The 22226-nt window shown below is 40.1% G+C and overlaps 1 protein-coding gene across 1 annotated transcript in view; it reads left to right on the forward strand.

Annotated features, from left to right (window-relative positions):
* The window catches only part of LOC139741734 (short transient receptor potential channel 4-like), a 103162-nt gene extending 84807 nt beyond the window's left edge, over positions 1-18355 (forward strand). The window contains exons 2-10 of the mRNA XM_071652318.1: positions 6728-6852; positions 7566-8057; positions 9267-9615; positions 10419-10555; positions 11596-12314; positions 12961-13159; positions 14405-14581; positions 15372-15416; positions 17699-18355. Coding sequence (XP_071508419.1) covers positions 6728-6852; positions 7566-8057; positions 9267-9615; positions 10419-10555; positions 11596-12314; positions 12961-13159; positions 14405-14581; positions 15372-15416; positions 17699-18355 — 2900 coding nt within the window. The remainder of the gene's footprint in view (positions 1-6727; positions 6853-7565; positions 8058-9266; positions 9616-10418; positions 10556-11595; positions 12315-12960; positions 13160-14404; positions 14582-15371; positions 15417-17698) is intronic.
* Positions 18356-22226: the final 3871 nt, after the last annotated feature.

The raw sequence follows: 22226 nt of genomic DNA on the forward strand, positions 1-22226 counted from the left end.
TAACAATATTCAATATTGATTATGCTGATTAACATTTTGACGTTAGTTGTGTTTATCCCTAATTTACATTATAGAACTATTTTAAAGCACTAAAGCTGGGTTTTTGTTTCATCTGCAAATGGTAAATAGTGCATTTAATGCACAATGCAAAATGATTTAAAATGGAAAGGTTTCGTGAGAATAACCCCATGCTGAATAAGAAAAAAAGGGAAATCTTAAGTTGCACATGTTCTACTTTTGAATGAAAGAATATCATTAACAACGATACATTATGGACACATGGAGCTGACACATATTTATACAATATATGTGTTTATACGAAGCTAACATGATATGTATACCACGTATACGACCATCCTGGATGTCACATTTTTTCTCTCTTCTAGCCAAGTACATGTTGATTTCAAGGTGCAATATCAGTCCGAATTGAAGTTGTCTTTGAAGGAGTTGATGGAAATCAAACAAACAGGATGACAGAGGCTTTCTTTACAAATCTGATTTAGAAAACAAGAAATTTGAGGAAAACTCAAGTTTCACATGTTTTCACTGAGAGAGAATGATGGTCGCAGCTAATATGCAAATTAGATGAAATGATGACGTCATCACGTTAAAACAAGCACAAGCAAACAAAAAAACAACAACAACAAAGGAAAAAACCATTAAGAACGCGCTGATGATTATGAGTTTCTCTCACTTCCCAAGAAAGAGAAAGGAAAGAAAAAAGATATGACAAAGAATGCAATCCTGGCCTGCAAGTGAAAGGGAAAATGAGTGAAATACCGAGGCAGGTTTCGTGTATTTGTCTTTTTGATTGACGCTCTCGAGAAAACACAGGAAGATTCCACCATCCGAAATCAGTGATCAGTGATTCCTGGCAGGCTTTCTCTAACCAGTCTTAGTGACGCGGTGGGACCTTAATGAAGGACAGTCGGCGGTGTTCTACTGTACTAATCTAAACGTTGATTTCTTCATTTTATCATATCTGAATGTCTGCCTGTCCTTTTCGTTTCCTTCTTTTCCTCTCTCTCTCTCTCTCTTTTCTCTCTCTTTCATTCTATCTGTATAACTATTTACATATATTTGTACGTATATAATCATGTAAACACATATTATTCATAAAAACATTAACATAATAAATAATGTATGTATCTAGTTATATATACACATTATTGAACCTACCGATATCTTCGATATATCGACTTCAATCCAAGTAAAGTGACGGTGCGGTTTTTTTTTTTTGTTTATGCTTAACTCATCACATATAGAAAAAGACCAAGTCTATATCGATTCCATGTCAACATCCGTATTAGCATCAACATGTAAAGTCGATGTTGCTGATAGAGTGATGCGATATCTGAATTTCAGTCCGTAACGCAGCTATTTGTGAGTATGTAGACCTACGCGGTAGCACACTGCACGAGGGCGCTGTTATAAAAACAAAAATGTCTTTTCCGCACCGAAAGGGGGAAAAAAAGAAAGAAATTTGTTAAAGCGCTGTGGTGTAGTGGACTGGCATCCTATCTTTATAACAGTGGCACCAGGGATCGAGTCCTGCACAGCGCCTACATCTTTGGACGAGACGTTTTACCCATAATGTTTACTTGGACTCCAGTGTATAAAGCGGTAATGCATACCTATATCCATGGAGCTACAAGCTCTGTATGCAATATCCAGGGAATACACCGCTTCTGTAATTTATTACAACTATTTTATAAAAGTTTCGTTACTGACAACGTAGTAACGAGGTATTCAATTCACCTGTTCCCTTCCTAAGTTCCATGGACAGGAATTCTCTTTCTTGATGCTAGGTAGAGCAAGCCTCCTGCAAGCTTTGTGATTGTTAAGGGCGACCTTTGTGAAAACAAAGTATGCGTAGACTCTGAATACGGTCTATTTTGAGGTAATATAAATGTTACGGAAGCCGAGGAAGTACAGGATTAAGTTAAGATATTACCCTGGTCAAATAATTATGACCAAAAAAAAAAATGATGTGGAAACTTCAATAATGAGAAATTCTCATCATTTATTTTGATTGTCTCTTCGTAACTGATCGTCTTGCTCTGGCAGTGATCTATTTGCAATAATTTTCATCACCATGACAACAGAGTGATATCGCGTAATGTAATAGGAGCAACAACAGTTCACAGAGTTGTCGAAATCAGACAGCCAGACGATGGAATTTGTCATATCAATTTCATGCAACTGCAATAAGCCCCTAGTTTTCTCTGTACTATGTCATATGTGTAGGCCTACTCAACATTCTTGATAACCAACTGGTATACATGCGCCTTAGCTATATATAGAAACATGTATTACTTACTGACACCAAAATCCCTGATATTCGTTTCTCTTCTTGTTTAATATCTGGCGCCATTTTAATAATGTTATTATGCTCGTCGAATTCATGAGCGTGTTATTCCCACAGTAGGAAGCTCCGAATGTGACGCAACAATGATTACCTCTTTCGGCACGATCATCGTCAAAACACAGGATACCAATCCTCCACCCAATACCTGCAAATATGCCCAAGCGTGTGTAAGCGTGTGTGCGTAAGTGTATCATTGTTTGTGTCAAGGTGCGTTCGTGTGCGCGTGCGGATAATTGGTCACGCTATGAATAAAAATTGTAGTGATTTGTTTTAAAGCCTATGCTGCTGTATAAACAATGAAACACATTACTTGGGGAGAACAGAGGTGTAACGCGCGGATGATAATGCATAGTAGTAAATGTGTTGATGAGGCATTAAAGGACGCTTAACAAAGACAACGTCCGTTTTAGATCACTTTGAGTGGCTTCATCTTGATGTAATTTTTTTTTTTTTAATAGCAAAATGGTATCTTCTCAAGGGTGCTCACAGGTTTTCAAATTAGAAATGGAGAGAAAACTCTATTACTGCGGACATAGAAAGTATATTTCATACATACATTGGAAGTCATTTTCGATGTGGCTGGACATGTGCTCGACGATCGAGAAAAGGAGGGGCAATTCTGCACCCATCTGTGGGTAGTACTCCTCAACCACCAGGGCAAAAAATGGACGAAATTAAAGGAGGCGCTCGTTGAGTCGAAATCTGGTTGCAGTGTGCAACCTGTCAGAACAGACAATGTTCCTTTGACAACACAAAATTGCTGTGTTTCCGTTAACTGCACAAACACTTTCTCATTAACATTGAAGCTTTATATGCCGGTTTGATCGGATTACAGGTATGGCAATGGTTACAGTTCGTTATTCCGAAAGTTCGTTGTTACAAAGGTTCGTTAATCCGAAAATGAAAAATGAGGTTCGTGATTACGAAGGTTCGTTAATCCGAATATGGAGTAAGGTTCGTTAATATGAAAATGACATAGGGTCCGTTATTCCGAATGTTCGTTAATCCGAAAATAAAAAAAGGGGAAAAAGTTCGTAAGTACGCACTTTCTTTTCATTTTCGCATGAACGAACCTTCGGAATACCAAATAATACCCATAGCAATGCGAAGTGAGAGATGTAGGTCGGGTCAAGAGATTGTCGACATGGCGGGCATGTTGTATGAGTTTGTTCAAGGTGAGGGGGGCGGAAAAAGGAATGGGGGCAGTAACCATCTCTTCGTCTCCATCTCTCAGGCATATAAAATACCAGACTGCATAAAAACTTGGGTAAGCTATACCAAGTATCGAAATGCGTAATGGTTAATGTTCTTGGAGTGCAATCACTTACTCATGTAACCAGCTATCGTCCAAGACAAACATTCGGACTGTTACCCTTTTTTTGAGCGAGTGTGGAGAGCTTTGCGGTGTAATTTTGGTCATTCGTTTTGTCATCTCCACTACACACAAGTGACGAGGAGGTTACAAAAAACAAGAATCCCCAATATGCAGTTGTTATCGCATGCCGAACATTCTAACGCTTTGGTCTAAGTGCCATAATCGTTGGTTAATGACTGATTATAAACAGCCTGCCGTTTACATGAGTGATCGATAATAATTATGTCTGTCACCGTGAACGTTGCTTGGTATGCAGACAAGGTGGTTTTACACACACATGTTCATAATGGAGTGAGGTGAGCGAGAGGTCAATGTATTATTAAAGAACATCGCAGCGTGCAATACACGGTAAATAATGTTCCTACGTGTTTACGAAAGTGCAACTTGCCCCCCCCCCCGTTAACTGCGTGTGGCGAGGCGCCAAGAATAAGATAGTTACGTACCGCAAGAATGTTAATGCTTTTATAATTAGTCTTGTTTTGACTTTCAAGCGATAGAGGGTAGTTTGGGGCAGCGTCGTGTACGGACAAACTAATAAATCCCTGATATGTTCACGTATTTTATGCCATCATCATATAAGCGACAGGGGAAAGAAAAATGATAATAAAATGTCCACCACGTACGAAATCGCGGGGCCATTCTGTCTGGCGGAAAGCAATGACCTTCGTGCCATTAGCAGCCGTCCACTCAATCTGTAATTGCAACCTTGGACTAAAACTCCTGGCATACGCACTAATGACACTATTTTACACTTCGCTTTTAAATCTTGCCGTTTCCTGTGGTTAATTACTGTAATGAAGTCGCCGAGCACAATAATTTGTCTTTATTTATGTTTCATCAACCATGGTGAAACTTTAGCTAGTTAGGCCGGACGATGACCAAATCGTTCGTTTTGTTTTGTTTTGTTTTGTTTTGTTTTGTTTTGTGTTGTTTTTGTTTTTGTTTTGTTTTTTTCGGGGGGGGGGGGGTGATGGGGTGTAGTGGTATCTTACTGACCTGTTTTTTCAACTGTTTTGTTTGTGTTTGTGTTTTGTTTTGTTTTTTTTTGGGGGGGGGGGGGTGGGAGGGGGGTGATGGGGTGTTGTGGTATCTTACTGACCTGGTTTTTTATCAGCTGTTTTCTGTTTTTGTGTGTTTATGCTATATGTTTTCTTGTCTGGTGGCCTACGAATTGTTTGCATCCTAATTTTCTTGTCAAATTAACAATCAAAACAGAATGAGTTTAAACATCTTCCTTTCGTTTTCTCCCTGTTCTTTCTATTCATTTATGGCTATTCACATCTAGAAGCGTAACATCTTTACCAAGTTAAATTGCTGATCGTATTTCAGTAATGATATGTCAACGAAATATAAGGTCAGGTACCTGTACACTTTGGAGATCAGATAGCGTGTTTTCTGAGAAAGTATTGAAACTATTTAAAGGTGATCGCGTGAGGGCGCCGTACAGGCCGTTTCAATGACACCTTCATAGATGTTGTGACTGAATACTTTGTCCTATACCTGGATGGAAACCTTTCATTCACCACAGTGGCCTTGCGCTCAAAGATCTGGATCAATTATGTGTGGATAATGGCTTAGGAAGATCTATTGTAATCATGTTGACACGGTTGACCTTGCAGTGCGGTCGCATAACACTGAAATTCACTCTTTGGTCAAGCCCTATTACGGGCAATCACAGATTTGGAAAAATTAATGAGCAATTTATGTCGCTCCTGATTAGTTCACTTTTAGGTGTTCATTTCTCACCCGTGATATTGGACTCTGATTATGACAATATCACCTGAGAACGCTTTTCATCGATTGGTTGTGTAATTGACTTCCGATTTTCTTTAATGAGAGGCCTACATTGATTCAACCGGGGAAAAAATGAAATCTGGAACACATAATGAATCAAGGATAGATTTGCGAGATGTAGAAAAGAAATAGATAAAAAGAGATGGGGAGGGTGGGGAGGGGGAAGCTGCAAACCCCTGGGTATCTAGTTTTGCTAGCCTTGTTACAAAGGTCTTCAAAGAAAAAAAAAGTATTAATATGAAATAAAAGTGCCTTGCTCTAAGTTCTCTGTCCTCGATGATAATGATATTATGCATTTTCTGGAACTTGTTCTTCTGTTCATAATTCTACAATCCGTTCTGACAGCCCTAACACCTTCTGACACCTGCTGTCTCTAACTCGTATCAGAAAAATCCCTCAGGAACCTTTGGGGAAAGCCCATCAATTGTTAAATTTGGGCTGTTTCATACTTCATAAAATGAATTGTAATGTTTGCATGATACATGGAACTTTCCGTATGATTAATGAATAACAAAAGTAATGCATATTGTACTATGGAAGAACCCACATTTCATTTTGGCAATGCGTGCAACTTTAGATCAAGTCTATCCAGTGAACACTTCCAGTATACACTTAACAATCTAATAATGGAACGTTCACGTATATAATAATATTTCAATGATAAGGTCTTCTGTCAACGGAAGACTCATTCAGCCTTCATACGATCAAGAACGTTATCCAATGAACATCATAATTTCAGTTGACGACATTGGCGATGATAGTTATTGAAAAAAAAAAGTGGTTTATAAAAGCTATTTGGATTAATCATTAATTCAGTTCACTTTATTTCCCTTTCTTTATACATTCTGATACATTGCTTACAAGAATAATCCCAATTTGCGACAATAGATACCGCTGCAAATTCCTACACAAGCACGAGAAAGAAAAAACTTGTAAAATATCAAATGGCAAACACGCAAAGTGATTAATGATTGAACTAGCTTTATTCACTTTATTTCCCATTCCCTAATACATTCTAATACATTGCTTATTAATTAGAATGATCCTAATTTACAGTAATAGATTCACCTGTAACTTCCTACACGAGCACGAGAAAGAAAAAAAAAGCTTGTAAAATTTCAAAAAGCAAACATGCAAATCACTTAACTTTGCTCATTTGATAACGACATTTTTGCCCCCCCCCCCCTTAGATATCATCGTTGTCTTACTGGATCATGGCATCCAACTAGGAGACGCCCTCTTGCGAGCGGTAGATGAACAGTTCGTGTACGCCGTCCAGTTGATATGTGAGCACATCAAACAGAAGAATATACCGGTAAGTAAAACTTAGTTATATTTGTCTGCTGTTGCAAAGTGCAGTCGATGTATTTGAAGAATTGCTAAGTTCTGGACCTCTTGAGGGGAACAGTGTGTGCTTCCCGTAGAGTAAACAAGCCTTATGTGATTGCACACCTCAGAAACTGGCGGAGATCGGAGGGGGGGGGGGGGGGGGGGTAAGTGAGAGGCGGTGAAATGAAACCGTTGCGTTGCAGGAAATGTAACAGTCAATTATTAATATCAGTGTAAACGTATTTTAGCATGTATAAGAAGCGCGTTTTAGTCGGTAATACTGTCATTGTTGATGGTAATAATGGTTATCATAAGAATGACAGTGTATACAACTGTTCATGGTTACTTGTAATCATCAATTTTGCGATTAATAACAAATACATGCTTTATTCATGTATTTATTCTTTTCTTTTTGCACGACAGATGCAAATTGATAGTTTTTGTTTGCAAGCAGGAAATACATTCGATTAATGGTAAAAATATGATAATTAAAAATCAATCTGAAATGCTTTTATATACTCTGAACACAAATATTTTTGTAGGCCTGCTCTTGGAAAATGTTTGCTGAAAGTGTGATATAAACTCTTTACAAATGCATATCTGACACGATTAACTGCACAGAAGTCTTGTCACTTGACTAAAACCATTTACAATGTACTGTTATTTCTTCTTTTCTTTCCGTAATATCACGTCTTGTAGGAAAACTTGAATTGTCGAGCACTAAACGGCGACTTCCATCCCGACATCACGCCTATCGTGCTTGCTGCGCATCACAACAACTACGACATCATTAAGATCCTCCTGGAATACGGCGCAAGGATCGAGGACCCCGAGTACTACGCCTTCTCGACGGAGACCAACACGCTGCAACATTCGCTGGGCATGCTCAACATCTACCGGGCACTAGCCAGCCAAGCCTTCATCTCCCTCACCAGCATCGATCCGATCAACACGGCGTTCGAGCGCTGCGTGCGACTGCGCAAACTCTGCCAGATCAACCCGGAGTTCTCCGAAGAGTTCTCGGGGCTGGCGAACCAGTGCGAACAGTTCGCCGCAGACATTCTCGGCCATATTCGGAACCAGTCGGAACAGACGTGCGTGCTGTACCACGACCCGTGCTTCTATGGTATCGGTGACAGCGGGATCGGACCGTACAAAGTCAAGATCGCAATACACCACGAACAAAGAAAGGTGACATCCCAATGAGAGACAGACAGAACCTGATGGAAAGAACAAAGTGTCCCACAGTGTGAAACACAGTGTGAACACATTGTGAACACAGTGTGAAATCTCTTCGCATTGTAAATTTCGATAATTTTACCATTGTGAACACATTGTGAATCATCAATCCACAGTATGAAACAGAATATTACTATGTGAACTATCTGTGAAAGACCACGCCGCAGTGGGAAATTATCTTCACACTGGTAGATTCGAACGCTTTCACATCGTCGACTATGTGAACACATTGTGGACACACTGTGAAACACTTTGTTCTTTCCAACAAGGGGGGGGGGGGGGCGGGGAGGGGCGATAGTGGGGGAGACAGACAGATAGACAGACAACGGACAAGGGAAAGAGACGTGTTTTCTTTGTTCAAACCATCACTAGCCCTCAGCGTGCCACATGATATTACTAGTCCTGCTCGTATGCTTGTGTGTAAGAGTTGTTCACATTCAACTTATTGGCACAAAAAAAAAAGGGGGGGGGGAAGACAAAACAAAAGTCTCATTATCTTTGGAAAGTTTTCTCGAAAGTACTCAGATACACTGTTAATTGATAGGGAAACCTGATTTTGTATAGGTTGCATTTACGACAACAAGGATTAGATCTGGATGCTGAAAACATTTAGAAATAACGATCTGATGTGATTTGAATACGGAATTGAATCCACCGCCAGGATTAGAAGAAATTGATGGTGGAAGAAAAAAAAAATGTTGCAGCGCCTCATTCGTTTTGACAGGTGATAGGATCAAATTATTCTTGATGCAGCTTTCTCATTGGACAAGCTGTTTCAAGTTACTGTATGCCTCTCTTGAAACAGGTGTATATTTATGAGGGCACTTGGCAATGCTGGACCCCGTTTTATCAAAAGATATAATCGATTATAAATTTCCTTACCGCTCAGGCTGCCATAGACTTACCATAGAAATCAACTATATAATCAATTTTATCTCTTCGTAAAACAGGGCCCTGGGCTATTAAACAACAATGACATTTCCTGATATAGGAGACCTATGTATTCATGTGAAAAAAATATTAATGTCAGTCACTGTAACGTATATTCATTGTCGTTATCATCGTTAATATTGGTGATAAACATGATTACGATCATTAATGGAAATCATTCATATTGAAAGAGAGCTGATTATAATATATTAACTGTCTGTCTTCGCGCAGTTCGTGGCCCACCCACATTGTCAGCAACGCCTTACTCATCTCTGGTACGAGGGCTTGCCCAACTGGTACATGACGAACTGGCTCTCGTCGACATTGTCTACCATTCTCGTCGCGTGCTGCTTCCCAATTCTCTGCCTTCTCTACATCCTCTACCCGTGGGGGAGCCTCGGCCGGCTCATGCGGGTACCGCACATCCAGTTCGTCTGCCACATCAGCTCCATGCTCATCTTCCTACTCCTCCTCGGTATGCAGTCCTCCTTCACGCCTGAGTACACCGTCAATGCCGACACCGACCAGCGCAGCAATCCGCCACGGAATACGGAATGGCTTATAGTGCTCTGGGTCGTAGGTAAGCCATCATCATAAATTTCATCAATTTTCCTTTCCTTTCGCTATCAGTGATTGTACCCTGTTTGAAAGAACACAGTGTCCCACAGTGTCAGAAACACAGTGTGAAATCTCTTCACACTGATAAATTCGAGCGTTTGAACAGTATGAACACAATGTGAGTCATCAGTTCACAGTGTGAAACAAAAATCATTACTATGTGAACATTCTGTGAAAACCACACCACAGTGTGAAATCATCTTCACACTGTTAAATTCGAGCGTTTTCACATATAGTCGACTATGTGAACACACTGTGAACACACTGCGGGACACTGTGTTCTTTCCAGTAGGGTGATTCTGCGCGTCTATGCCACTAGATGTCGTAGGGAGGGATGTTGAACGAATTGAAGTGAGGCTGATTTTGCGCTGCGCTGGACTTGTGCCATCTTTAAAACAAATATGAGAGTACCGGGCTTATAGCTGGACGGAAAAGTTAAGCGCGGATTATATTATGATGTCTTTTAAAAATTTCATGTAAAATCATAGTATATACGCAATATATTACATTATAGTGTGTGATATTTTGTATGTGATTATGTATAATTGCATTGATTCATTTAATTGAAATTTGTTTTTCCGGCGTCCTTGAAACACCAGTTTCTTTGGCAAATTGTGCGAGATGGGGAAGGAGGGGGGGGGGGGGGGGGGCAAAGAAGAAGGGAAGTTGTTTTTGTTCGTTTGTTTATTTGTTTGTTTGTTTGTTTGATTTGATAGCAGATTGTGTTCAAGTTAACAATGGTCTGCTATTTCTGTCACTTGGCAGGTCTTACTTGGGTGGAGGTGAAGGAACTCTGGTATTATGGGTCAAGATATCTCAAGGATCGCTGGAACGTCCTGGACTTTCTCACCCTCTCCTTATACTGGGCCGCCATCGCTCTAAGAATAGTCATCTTTGTTGAAGTGAGTAAACCCCATAGGACCGGAATTCACGAAAAAAAAAATATATATATATACAGTCGGACTTCTATAATCCGGCCATGTTGTTACCCGGCACCCATCTGGACTAAGAGATTTGGTTGGATATAACGATAAGATAGAAACAATGTTTTTGTATATGATATAAGTGCAAGTAGGCGATTGCAGAGTACGATTGCAGAGTAATTTAATTCATAATGAAATTATAGGACTTTTCGTTTTGGTGAGGTCGATTTGGCGGCCATTTTGAATATCATAAAACCCTCAAGGATGCAAAAGTTGTTTCCTCCAGATTCAGATTCAGCATACACGAAATAGGGTAAAACTATCTTAAAATATTAGGCAGACTGTAAAACAATGTGCAGCACTCAGACTAAAATTCAACCTTGGATTCGATTTCAGCCTTCAGTGTGAATTTGAGACAATATGAAGTTGCTGTCTTTACTTTCTCGTGTTTCGCTTTAATATCAACATACAATACGCATTTCATTTGGTTCCATTATGGTCTCAGTATACAACACGTTCTTCTCCACCCTCTTTGTTTGAATTCGTATACGTTGAAATGATCTTGGCCATAAAACACGCAAATAAGCCCGCCGCACACTACACGATTTTGCCCCGATTCACCGGTCTTAAGACCTTAAGACTAGAAGTGTAACGTCACAGTCTTGCCATTTTCTAGTCGTACGACTGGGTCTTAGCGTCAGTCGTAGAGATTTGACATGTTGAATTTCTACGACCGGTCGTAGGCTTTCAGCCATTCACAATGCAGTAACATGCAAGCGCACGCAGTGCGCACTGCGCACGCTGTACAGTCCTAAGGCTAAGCCTACTCATAAGGTTCGGTCGTATAGTTTGCGGTGTCCGGTCGTACGACTGGTCTTAAGACCCAGCTTGGCTTAAGACTTTAAGACCAGTCTGATCGTGTAGTGTGCGGTGGCCTTAATTATTTAGGAACTGAAGTATCTTTCAGTCTTTGAGCGAAAATAGAACTGATATAAACCTCTTTTTTCTCTTTGCTACAGCATGGTCAAATAGGTTCAAACATTACCGAGACAGCTACGACAATGTATCCGACGACTGACATGTTAATGGCGACAACGGACGACATGGAGTACACGACGTCGGGCCAGACACCGATCACGGTGACGGACCCTGCCAAGACTATAACATTGTCTGATTTGGACCAGGTCAAGGTGGAGATCGAGAAGCTATCGGACCACCTGATCGACATTGACGAGGAACAGACTGAGATCGCTGACGCGCTCCAGGAAGAGCTGCGGAAAGTCAGAGAGCGACTAGACAACATGACCGAGAAGATTAACAACCTCGAAGCGGCCAGCAGCGGTACTCAGTCCGTGGGCGGCGGCGGGAGTCGACGGCGGGGCGGCTCAGGGTTGATCGCTGGTGGCGGCACGCAGTCGGGTATTGAGAAATACGGTCGCGTTATCTGGGATGCCTATGACCCAATGCTAATTTCCGAGGGCCTATTCGCCATCGCGAAGGTCCTCAGTTTTCTTCGGCCTATCTGCTACACTGTCATGAACCGACACGTGGGGCCCATGCAGATTTCGCTCGGCAACATGATGTTCGATATCTGTAAATTTCTTTTGATATTCTGTTTCGTGTGGATCGCCTTTTCCCTTGGTATGAACCAACTCTATGGCTACTACTCTTACATTACTCGTACCATCTGCGATGTCAACAATCCGATGGAAGAACACTGTAAGCAGCCTTTTGAGACGTAAGTCAAAGAAAAAGATGAATTTCGCCCTCTCCTCACGACTTAATTTAACAATAAAAATTGCACGAAGGGGAAATACCGAAACGATATTATTTTTATACCAATTAGCGTTAAAAATTCTCATTGATATTATAAAAAGGAAATGGTTTAGAACATTGAGACATTAATCGTTCCATATCATTTTGCTTCGGGAAACACTTGTCGACAATGATGGTGTAATCATGAAATATACAATCTATGATTCCAAGCACCCCTTTCACCCCTTTTTAAAATAAGAAGTGCGGATTACTCTGGTCCCGTTCCGACATTAAAACCAGCAATGTGAATAGACCCGCATGTTCCCTGTTGTAAAGTCTAATAGATAATTATGTTAATTATATCCGTGTCATTTGGTCATGGAGGTAGCAGCATGACCAGAGTAATCCGCGCTTTTTCGATGTTGCAATTATTTGCTTAATTTCTTCATCGTGACCAATCATAAGAATCCTACGAGGGTTTTTCTTTTAACATTCTATGATTTCCCTGATTTCTCTTATAAATGTACAGCAATCTTTAAAAACTCTGTTTCTTGTTCTCTCCCTCTTTCAATGTACCCCCCTCCCCCTCCATGTTTTCTCTCGTTTGGTCCTTGTATCCATGGACACAGGGTACAGTACACACTCAGCACTCTTTTCTGGGCTCTCTTTGGCCTACCTGAGATGAACATAGTGGACATTCGGGGCGTTGATCACTGGTTTACGGAGACAGTTGGCTTGCTGCTGTATGCCGCCTACCATGTCATCGCCATCGTTGTGCTACTAAATGTACTGATTGCCATGATGAGCAACACGTATACGAGAATAGAGGTATGCACCGACGCCAGTCCCGTTTCCCGCGTCTTACACGCGTTCGGCTTCCAGTTTACCCAATTCGTTCTTAAATCTTCATCGCGGTCAAGAAATTTATTAACCTATAACTTTAATAATAAAACCTGAATAATCGGTGCTTATTACGTCTATGTATAAACTACTGAGCAATTTGTCAATCACTTCCAATAACGTCATGAAAGTGAGTATTTTAAAGTTCTAAAATAATAATAATGATAATAATAATAATAATAATAATAATAATAATATTAATATTAATGAAAATAATAATAATAATAATAACAATAATACAATAATAATAATGATAATGACAATAATAGTAAAAATAATATGAATAATGATAACAAGGTCTTCTTTATCCAGGCTAGCCTCTTCAGTGTTGCCACTGCTGTACCAGAGATCACTGCCATTATTATTAGCCAGGGCTCGACACTAACGGTGGCCCGGTGGCCCGGGGCCACCAAAAATGAAAGTTGGGCCACCAAATTTCAAAAAAAGGGTAAATTTGGTGGCCCGCCTCGGGCCACCAAATTTTTTTGAAAAGTATGTCAATAAATTTGTAACTTTTTGCGCCAGAAATTAGCAGTTAAATTTGTTCAAAGGATGGATGAAAAGGACTGAATGAATGCCTGAGAGTGAGTGTTGCAAGTTTGTTGAAGTTTATTCATGAGTAGATATGTCCAACTTCTAATTCTTACTATCATAGATCTTAAATATTTGACTCATCAAAAAAAAAAAAGGACTTTTAATGTTTTTTATTGTTTTTTTTTTCGGGACACCAAATTTTTCTCTCGGGCCACCAAAAATTTGAAATTTAGGATTTTGGTGGCCCCATCGGGCCACCAAACAGAGAAGTTAGTGTCGAGCCATGTACTAGCCCAGCCATGCTAGCGTTGCAAGGCAATGTGCCCATTCATACACCTGGGTGGTGGGTAAAAACATCTTGTCCAAGGACGTAAGCACTGGGCGGGATTCGAACTCGGGTCCTCCGATTGGGAATGGGGGAGTCTTAACCATAAAGTAATCCGTCTCTCATCTTTAGCGTATGCACAATTGTTTATTGATAAATCTATTGTCAGAACATTGAAGTGAATATTCCAGTCCTTTCAAGACATGTAATCCCTTTGATACTGGTCTTTACTTGTAATTATGTAATACTGTATAATTATGGTAAATTGCTATACTATAATGCGCAACTTTTCACCCTTGTTATAACCTTTGCAGGAAGATGCAGACATCCAATGGAAATTCTCGAGATCGAAACTCTGGATGAGCTACTTTGAAGGGCGTGGTTCCTTACCCACGCCCTTCAATATCATCCCCACCCCAAAGTCGGTTCTTTACTTGTTCAGGTGGCTTCGGGGCCAACTTGGGGGTGAAAAGCACAGACAAAAAATGAAGGTAACTACGGCACAGCCGTTCGCAAAACCATATTCCTTTTGCATGCTACTCCAACTTACTGTATTGTGACTAAACTCTATAAACTGTATAGAGAGTAATATAATTATCCTGACAATGAATGCATTGATTAACAAAGGCCAGTACAGATGTATAAAACAACAACACAGTTTCTCTCTTTTTCATGAACATTCTCCGAAGCTATGCTATTCGTCCAGCGACAGCTCAATCCTCTTTCAGTAATGACGTTAATGATGATGACGATTATGATGATGATGGCACAATTTCTATTTACCATGAAGAAAACTTTCATTTCTCTCTTTAATTACAACACAAAAGGAAATGTGTGGAGTGTTACCATAAGATTATATCAATCTTTAATGCTGACAGGCAGCTGCACATGAGAGTGCATTACCGACCGACCTGCAAACACAAACATTTTTTTCTAACATGGACGGGGAGGGGGGGGGGGGGGAGGGGGGTTAATAGCTATGAATGCACCTTGGTCGCAGTCATATGCAAAACATCGACCAGCCAATTAGTTTTCTGTGTAAAGGGAGGACCAAACTCTTCAACATGCTGAGTCCTAGATAGGTGAATTTAGATATCTAATACGCAGCACACCCCGTTTCCGTATAAAGCAAAAGGTATTAAACTATTTAAAACCCGGGTTGTGCCCCACACTCTGTACTGAATACGGTGATACAGCATTAAAGCAATTATCTTCTTTTCTCTAGCTTTCTTTTCTATACACTAATCATGTTTATATTCCTTTTCACGTGTCATTTTGCAGGAGAGGAATAAGCAATATATGGAAGAAAAGGAGCAACAATACCGGGTAAGTCCTATTTCAGAATGCAGCTTGGCAGTGTGGAGTAACACAGTACATCCGGGCCATTTAACGTGCATGGGTCACACATTGACCGCGCCTGGTGAGACCAGTGAAGGAAAATTGACACAATGAATAAGGTTAACCTAACAACTTAATCGGTGATGTAGGAGAATAAGAGCAATTCCACCGAAGATTATAAACTCCACGAGGGTATACCCCTAAGCTAAGTCGGTCTGGGGACAACTTCTGATGATAAATGACAAAAACGGGCTAGACAGATTCTGATGAACTAAACGTGTCGGTATATTATAATATATTATATTATATGCCCGGTACTTGCGAGATATTCTGGTTGATTTTTTTTTCATAGTAACCAATAGGCAACGGCGTTTGAGCGCTTTCATGAAAAGACAAAAAATGAACAAAACCACTTAAATGCAGCTTGTCATTGGTGACATAGGATTACTAAAATTAAAATGTGTATCCGGTGAGGTGAATGTTTTCATTGCTCGACAGGGAACAACTTTGTGTGTTACCAGTATCATTTCACAGAGTTACTACAAGTTCCTGACTACAACGGCGTTTAGCAGGGATCGAGACGAGAAATGAGGGTTGGCGTGAGGATGTCACGCAAAAAGTAAAGGGAAACAAAACAACAACAACAACAACAACAACAAACAAACAAACAAATCATGTCTTTCTCTACATTGTTGTGTACATGTACTTTCTTTACGTATGATGTGAATTAGCGTATTGAGAGATGATACATAATGTATTAAAAAATTGTACATGCAATCATCTTCCCGACCAATATGCTACGAAGTTTTGCTTGTTTGCTTGATTTTAACGAAGGACTGTATAGTACGAATACCTGCTTGATGCCATCCATGTTTCTATAACTGTCAGTTTTCCAACATCATTAAATCTTTGTTATCGTGCAAAGTGCTGTTATTAAGACGAAGATTACTATAATTATTATGGTGTTAAAGATTTCATGCTTGATAGTCACAAATTGACGTCGTGATCCCTCACATTGACACATCTTTCTGAGTAAAATGCTCAAGTCAGTGAGCCATTGCAATCATTCATCGTCGGGTTTCCGTCGTGCGTCGTACCTCGACTGTCGTCCGCCGTCCGTCTTACGCCCGTCGTCCACAGTGCATAACCCCATGTTGGATTTTCACCAAGGGTGATAAGAATGTCAGTTGGTTACGATGGACACCATGCCCCAAACTAAGGAATCTTTCCCCGCCCCACCCCCAAAAAAGATCTTTTCTAGAATTAGAAGTGACATAGAATTGAATTGAATTGAATTGAATTGATTGTTTTATTGTCCACAATGCGAATGTGGAAATGCGCCTTCCACCAGCGTTACATACAAGAGATACAAACAGATAGCAATTGTTCAAAGAAAAACATATGCGTCACAGATTACAATTTAGTTAGTGCTGTGAGTAAATCCACTGATGACTGCAAATTGCGGTTTTCAGCTTCTTCTTGCAAACACCGCGATAGGTTTTTACCAAACCTGACAAGTAGCATCCCTAGGGTGCTGTGTTCGTAATTTGAACAAAATTGGTCACCATGCCCCCATCCCCCGGAATGGAACCCATTTGAATTGAGGAATCTTAAAAAAGAAACAAATCTTGCTAATACAACCAGCATTGATAGAGCTTAGTTAGTGCTATGAGTAAGTACATTGATGACTGCCTTTTCAATTATGTTCACGATGAATATGGATATAGCAGTGGTGTTCACTATACCACACTTGTAATTTCTATTATAATTACCGCTATAATTGGTTGGTAGCAGTATAGCTCATCTAATTAGATGAAGTTGTAGCTTATTGAAATTGTTAAGTTTACACATGGGATGTGCCTTGAAAAATCGCCATTTTCACTGATGTGGACGTTTAATGTCTACGTTTCAAAATATATATCATGCTGAAAGTGTCGTGTACGATAAATGTGACGTTGTCGTTTCGACGAGTGGGGGCGGGGTTCCAGGATCATTCCACAAGCTCGACAACCACGAGTTATACGGTCCACTAGGTAGACATGGAAAAAAGTCCATGATTCATACACCCACGAGTCATACAGCCTACGAGCTAGACACGATGTAAAATAGGCCCACTAGCTCGACATTTATCAATATGCGATGTAATGTCGAGCTCGTGGGCCTTGTTTGCTTAGATAGTGTATTGCTTGTAGACCGTACAGCTCGACCGCCTTGCTGGCATTTTGACCTTTCACCCCTACACTTTTTTTTTCTTCCTCCTCATCTGGCAGGAAATTATGGGTAAGCTCGTGAAGCGCTACATCTTCGACGCGAAGAGAGACGAGGATGAGAACAACCAGGAGCAGTGGGTGAACAGGCTCAAACAGGACATCTCCGGTTTCAAGTACGAGATGTTCGAGGCGCTCACGGGCATGGACAAGAAAATGAACGAGATGGAGCAGAAGATCCAAGATGGCGGCGATAAGACTCCCGGTACACAGGTGTTCCACAAGATGGAGGATGTGGTGAAAAGGCCGCTGAACCGGCCGGACAGCATGCAGTCCGTGAAATCGGGCTGCTCGGACATCATGCAGGCCGCCTCGCGCGACCTGCTCGACTCGAAGGACTCCAACACGGACTCGTCGCCCGTGTTCGACGACGGGATGCTGATCGATCCGTCGAACGAGAACCGCAACACGCGCGGGCAGCCCAAGTCCACCTCCATGCCCGCCAACATCGCGGCCTATCTCTACCCGCCCGAGTGGGAGAAAAATGAACCCATTCTATTTATTGACGAAGACCCGGATGTGCCTATCCTTGGTGGACCGCCGCGAAAGGAGAGCAAGAAGCGGCGATTCAGCGCTAACCACATGATGAACCATATAGGCTCACGGCACCTCAAGCGGAAGCGGTCGAGTATTAAGGACAGGAACACAACGAGGGTTTGACAGTACCCCCTCGTGTCCGAGGAGTGGGGGTTACGGACGAGATAATGACGACACGTTTCCCTTCCTCCCCCGATGTGTTGTTCTTATTTTTTTCTTTTGTTCATACAGCAAATAATGACTAATCATCGTGACAGTAATCATTCTACATGCACGTTCATGAACACTTGGTGCTTTTCAAAATGTGGGAAAGGTTGTTTTTGGATGTGTTGTGATGGTATCTTTTTTTGCTTTCGTAGATTGTTTTTTTTTTTTGACATGTAAATAATTCTTCCGCTTGGCGACTGGCCTTTGGTTTATTCATCGTCAACACTAGTGACCCGAAAGTACCCTGTTCTCCCAGCTATGTATTGTATTTGCCTGTTAGCTGACTTAAGTACGATATGGCACGCAGGAGGAGGATTTGTTTCTTTTTCTACTTGTGTTGTCTGATGCCATGGTATCCAAAATGTATTTCGTGGTGATCAGATATGAAGAATTGCCATAGCAACGTGTATTCCGACTTCATTACGATGCAATATTTTGTACTATCTGCACAAATTATCTTCGCTAGTGATAATGGGAATTGCACGTTAGCTTAATAAAAAATCAGTAGTTTTCTTTTCTTTTGTCTCCTGTGTTTCGTCAGTAGGCCTACAATAATTCCCATACGTTGACTATGATTAACGAATGTGTGGGACTCGAACGCGGCCTGTGAGAGACGCGAGAGAGCCCATTACACTTGATATGCAAGGCGGCATTATTAGAGATGAATGTTGAAATATGACAATCATATGTCTGTGGCTACCAAAAGACAGTTTGTTTCATCCAAACTTTAATATAATTATGCTTTCTTTCTTTTTTTTCAGCTCGTACTGACGGAGTTTTTGTTCTTGTTGTTGTCTGAGTTGGCTAATCTGAGACCGTGATTGATCAAAATAATGGCCTTGTGAATAATCGAGTCAAATGACCTTGTCTTCGATGAGAGACGGGCTTGATTTTACAGCAGATCTGCAAGAACATCCAGGATATATGTACGCCAGAATGCAGGGAAAATCAATTTTACATACATGTACTTCCAAATAAAAAGAAAGAAAGAGATAAAAAGGAATGGAGTGGATGAAGGAATACAGGTTGAGATAAATCGACCTATTCCTCGACTTTAAAACGAGACATGTGATTCAACAAAAAATATTTGAAATACTAGGAGGATTTGACATGGTATCATCTATTCGCCATGTCATCCAGTTGTACGTTTGACGAAGGAATGCTACGAGCACGGTGAAAACCAGTCCCTGGTTTGAATTAAGATTTACATCAAGAAAACCTGATAAATCATGAAATGATATTTGTATATCAATTTGAATGATAAATGATTAATATATTAAAGTCACTGAACATCGATTTCCGGGAATAAAGCTTGTTAAAATCTGTAGAGTTTAAGCTTTACCATGTTATGACAGTAACTTTTCTTTTTTTTTATCTACAAGAATCAGATTTCTTATCATCAGGCAAGCATTTTAATTTCTTGCACTTTTTATTGACTTTATCTTTTTTTGCGATCTTCTAAGGGTCACGTGTTGGCGGGTCATATTATTTGGTGAAATAAAGGTTTTTCGAATGTATGCAATATGGCAGGTTAGCTTCCATTAACAATTTAATCGTTACAGAGGATGCAATTTAAATGTGCTAATTAGACATGGATATGCTACCTCTTATAGTTCTATGATAAATCCCCCTTCCAAACGCACTTGTAGAACACTTCATTGGCACATTGGGTGATTTCAAGTTCGATGTTAGTGCTGGTGTTAAGGCTTTCTCAACACTAACACCAGCGCTTATTTCAAAAGTGAAATCAGTTGGTGTTAGCAGCTTGACCTCAAAATTTTGACGTACTTCCAATGTCTAGTGTCGGGTCCTGTGCTGAATGTCGTCTGCTAAGTAGAGCTTTACAATAATTCTTTGGGGCAATTCACGTGTTTTGGGGGTTGTTGTTGTTGTTGTTTTTTTTTGCAATAAAGTGGCTAGCATCAGTCCCAAGAGATTATCAAGTTTGTCGTTGTAACTTTGGTGTTGGTCTTAGCTTTGCTAATGCAATAGGCACCCGCACAAAACACACGGACATTCTAAAAAAAACCAACCAAACAAACTTAAATCTACCCCTGGTAGAAAAATTAAGGTGGATGTATTGTGGATATAGTAAGAAATTTGCGACACATATATTTTCTTTCATATTACTTGTCTACTACGAAATATTCATCACTTCACATTTCGTGTTTTACTTGAACCAATCTGCGCAATCATTTTTTTTTGTCGTGCAATTCTTGCGCAACTTCGTGGTGTTGTGAAGAAGGTTTTTACACCAATAATCGTTAATGTTGCGAGACATTTTTTATGATCGGTGTCGCTCACGTAATCTTGACGGTCAGTGTGGAAGTTCGATTTTAGGTATTTTTTTTTTAGATAACACCAGCGCAAGCACTATCACAGAATTTGAAATCACCCATTGTGAGAATATTAACGAATTGCTATCCAACCGTAAAGGATAATATGATGTTGTGTACGCGTGTATATGTATGTGCGTGCGGGTGCGTATGCACGTTGTTGCGTTTTTCTGTACTTGAGCGCGCGTGAGAGTGAGTGAATATGAAGCTAAAATATTAAGAAGAGTTTGAAAAAAAAGACACCATTATCAATTGTTTTGAAGTAAAGTCGTCATCAACGTAATATAAAAAAATACAATCTTTTCGATGATATACTGAATTCGTTACATAACGACATATTTTTGAAAATATCAAAATTATCACATATATTGTATTTATTTTCTTTGTTTTTCAGCACCTTAAATCTCAAATATATCAAAATGATAACAATGGATATATCAGTCTTTTTTTTTTTTCATTTGAATTCTTTAATGGTTTGGTCTTACATCATTTGAGAAAAATTGTAAAGAATGTGAACTTTGAACATACTGACGGTCTACACATGACAGGTGCAACTTTCGCTGAGTTACAAGACAGTTTCACAATTGCCATGAATAATTCTCATTCCCTATTCGCTCCAATTGAGACTGTGTTAAAAAGTAGGTTCGACCAATTTTTATCTACTTGTTGTTGGACCATCTATATCCACGAAAACTTACTTCGGAGGGTATCATATACATGTGTTGATTCAGGAACTGGTGACGACCGAACTGCTGCGTTTTTATGAAGTTCACGAATGGAGTACGATTAGCATCCTTCCAGGTAAATGAAAGTTTAAAATCATGTGGCAGTGATCAGGTAGGAAATTCACTGCAAACTGTAAACTTGTATCTTAACTATGGAAAAGAAATTCGAAGTCACTGACACATTAGCCGCTTTTTGTCTTTGATACAAACATATTAGATAGCGTTATAAGGAATGTGAGTAATTGTGTATAAGTGTATTTCCACGAGATACAGAAAGCATATCCATTAAAAAAAAATGTCGGTTTTAACTCGAAGTTTTATTTCATTACGTAATCCGTCATCGGATAGACCCAGGTAAAGACATTTTGATTAACAGTGTTAAAGTTTTTCTTATTATTTACTGTTTGCGTGGTTGATAATGTATCAATTTGTCAATTCCTGAACTTGTAGACCTGCCGCGTATATTATCTTGACAGCCTCGGCACAAATTTGTTTCTTTTTTTTTCTGTTTCTTGTCGGATCAAATGAGGATGTGCTTTAGTGAACGCTTTTTCTTCACATGCTATTTTCCAACGTTTGTCACAAATCTGAGCAATTGGCAATGTGAAGGAAAACACGATCGCTGTTGGAGTTAAAATCGAGACTAGATAGCCGGTTCTTCGCATATCAACCAACGGCTAGTAGCTACTCCTACCGTATAACAATGCAGATGACGCGTATATTTGT

The sequence above is a fragment of the Diadema antillarum genome, unplaced genomic scaffold (genome assembly GCF_040938485.1).
Source record: "Diadema antillarum isolate AM-2024a unplaced genomic scaffold, OU_Dant_1.0 seq00000949_RagTag, whole genome shotgun sequence".
In the NCBI taxonomy this organism is placed as follows: Eukaryota; Metazoa; Echinodermata; class Echinoidea; order Diadematoida; family Diadematidae; genus Diadema; species Diadema antillarum.